Raw genomic sequence first — 2,457 nt, forward strand, 5'->3', positions numbered from 1 at the left:
AAAGCTGCATTGTGCTGAATTGTAAAATATCACCTGGTCACTAGGGGGGTGTAAGTCTGTGGTCCTCAAATGGTTAAATGGTATATTTTCTAAGTAAAATGTTGAAGCGTTCAATACTTATGTATCAAAAGTAATAACTCCAAGTAGACCACCTACAGCGGGGGAAAAATGTCAAAAAATCATATTTAATATTTTTGGGTATTTTCATTCTCACACCTTCTTTTTTCTTCCCCACACTGCAGCTTTAACATCCTGGTTTCTCAAGGTATAGATGAAAGGGTTCAGCATTGGAGTCACAACGCTATAAAACAAGGTGGCCATTTTGTCCTGATCGGTCACATGACTGTGTCCTGGTCTCATGTACATAAATATGATTGTCCCATAGAACAGAGTTACCACTGTAATGTGTGAAGCACACGTAGAGAAAGCCTTCTTTCGTCCCACTGATGTACTGATATTTAGTATACTGGAGATAATGTAGCAATAGGTAATGAGAATGAGGAAACATGGAAGCATTACTATAAATATGGTACAGAAGAAAATAACCATTTTATTGAGAGAGGTGTCTGTACATGCCAGCTCCAGTACAGCGGGCACATCACAGAAAAAACTATTAATAATATTTGGACCACAAAAAGACAATTGCAGTGCAAAGATTGTGTGTATTAAAGAATTTACCAGACCCCCAATCCAAGAGCCAATTGCCATCTTAATGCACAAGACTGGATGCATTATAGTGGTGTAGTGTAATGGACTGCATATAGCCACATAGCGATCATAAGCCATTGCTAACAAGAGGTAACACTCTGTCCCTCCTAAACAAAGACTGATAAAGAGCTGTGCGAAGCAACCATTAAATGATATACTTTTTTTCACAGACAGAAAGTGTATGAGCATTTTGGGAACTATGCTTGAGGTGAACCAGATGTCCAGAAAGGACAGATTACTCAGGAATAAGTACATTGGAGTGTGCAGGTGGGGGCTTATCCTGCTAATTGAAATAATAAGGATATTAACAACAAGCGATGCCAGGTAGCAAATAAGAAAGATCACAAATAAGGCAATCTGCACATCCTGGCGGCTGGTGAGCCCCACGAGAATGAATTCATGAACTCTTGTGTAGTTCCACGTCAACATCTTTATAGAGAAAGCCTGGAAAGAAAACTATAAAGTTTAAAGGATATAACCTTTCCATTTTTTTATTTTTAATATCCACATTGTGATGAGTGTTTTTATTTAGCATGGATTCTTCACATCTATAAGGAATGCACCATGCCCACATGTCTGCTTTCAGCCAATTTGCAACCACACCCATGTACAACTTCCTGCATTTTACCTGTGAGCCAGATGAACTATGCAAAGGAAAGGAGATGCTGTAAGTTACTTCAGTAATGTTTTGTTGAAATCTGTGCACTGCAAATAGAAGGAACTGATTTTATATTTCTGTGAAAATGGAGGTACACTTAAAGCTTATGAGTAACCGTAGATGTGATACATTGTTTTAAGCATGATTACACCCAAAACTAATCCCTCAAGTTGGACTATATGCCTGTCAGTTTTTTCTTGTCAGTAGTATATCTACAGGGGTGAATAAAGGAAAAGTAAGTACAGATTACAATTACAGCTGTAAAACGAAGTAATATTTGACTAATAGGACATTAGCTATGCAAAAAAGCCTGCCAGTTAGGGCTTTGATTTACAAATTTTCAAAGTGCTATAGAGCAGTTATTAGAGTCTTATGGAGGCCAAACACTGTCTGTATTCCTGGCATGTTAGTCAAAATAGCATAATTTAACGGTTCAATATTTTTTGTGACAAATCTCTCCAGCAGCAGTTAAAGTCCAATGGATATCTTACATTGATACACAGGTAAGTGGTGAACTGAGAATCCTACTAATATAATAAATGGGAAAGTTCGGATGTTTGGATGTTTGTTACTCGATCACGCAAAAACGGCTGAACGGATTTGAATGAAATTTGGCACACACATAGTACATTACCTGGAATAAAGTATAGGATACTTTTTATTCCCATAACCAAAAAGGGGGCGGAGACAAATACACATTTCACTGGAAAATGTAAACTGCAGCTATTCTTACACTGTTACACTGGAGGTGTGTTTAGCTTCTAAGTGCACAATGGTTAATTTGCATATATTCAGCAGTGATGAACTGGGAGACATCTCAAACTCACTCCAACCTGAATTATCGCAAATTCTTTCTGTTTTAAGAAAGCAAACTTTTGTTTTTCTTAACATCTTAGTAAGGGGGCTTTTAGGACCTTTGTAGTCCCTTACACACTCCAATGAGTTCTGGGTCACCATGAGCTTGCTGGTTAGTCTGTACCTCTCGGTGTTACAAGCCCTACTGCATAGAGCCAAATTAATCCATGCCATGCACTGATGAGGATCAAACAATCCAAAACAGTCTGTATGCATGTTGGATTATTATGGCTCTG

At 38.0% G+C, this 2,457-nt stretch overlaps 1 protein-coding gene across 1 annotated transcript; it reads right to left on the reverse strand.

Annotated features, from left to right (window-relative positions):
* Positions 1 to 210: 210 nt before the first annotated feature.
* Positions 211 to 1,137, reverse strand: LOC137562246 (olfactory receptor 2G3-like). Its single transcript, XM_068273578.1, has one exon. It carries the CDS (start codon positions 1,135 to 1,137, stop codon positions 211 to 213), a length of 927 nt encoding a protein of 308 aa, XP_068129679.1.
* Between the last annotated feature and the right edge of the window lie 1,320 nt (positions 1,138 to 2,457).

Source organism: Hyperolius riggenbachi, chromosome 3, assembly GCF_040937935.1.
Source record: "Hyperolius riggenbachi isolate aHypRig1 chromosome 3, aHypRig1.pri, whole genome shotgun sequence".
In the NCBI taxonomy this organism is placed as follows: domain Eukaryota; kingdom Metazoa; phylum Chordata; class Amphibia; order Anura; family Hyperoliidae; genus Hyperolius; species Hyperolius riggenbachi.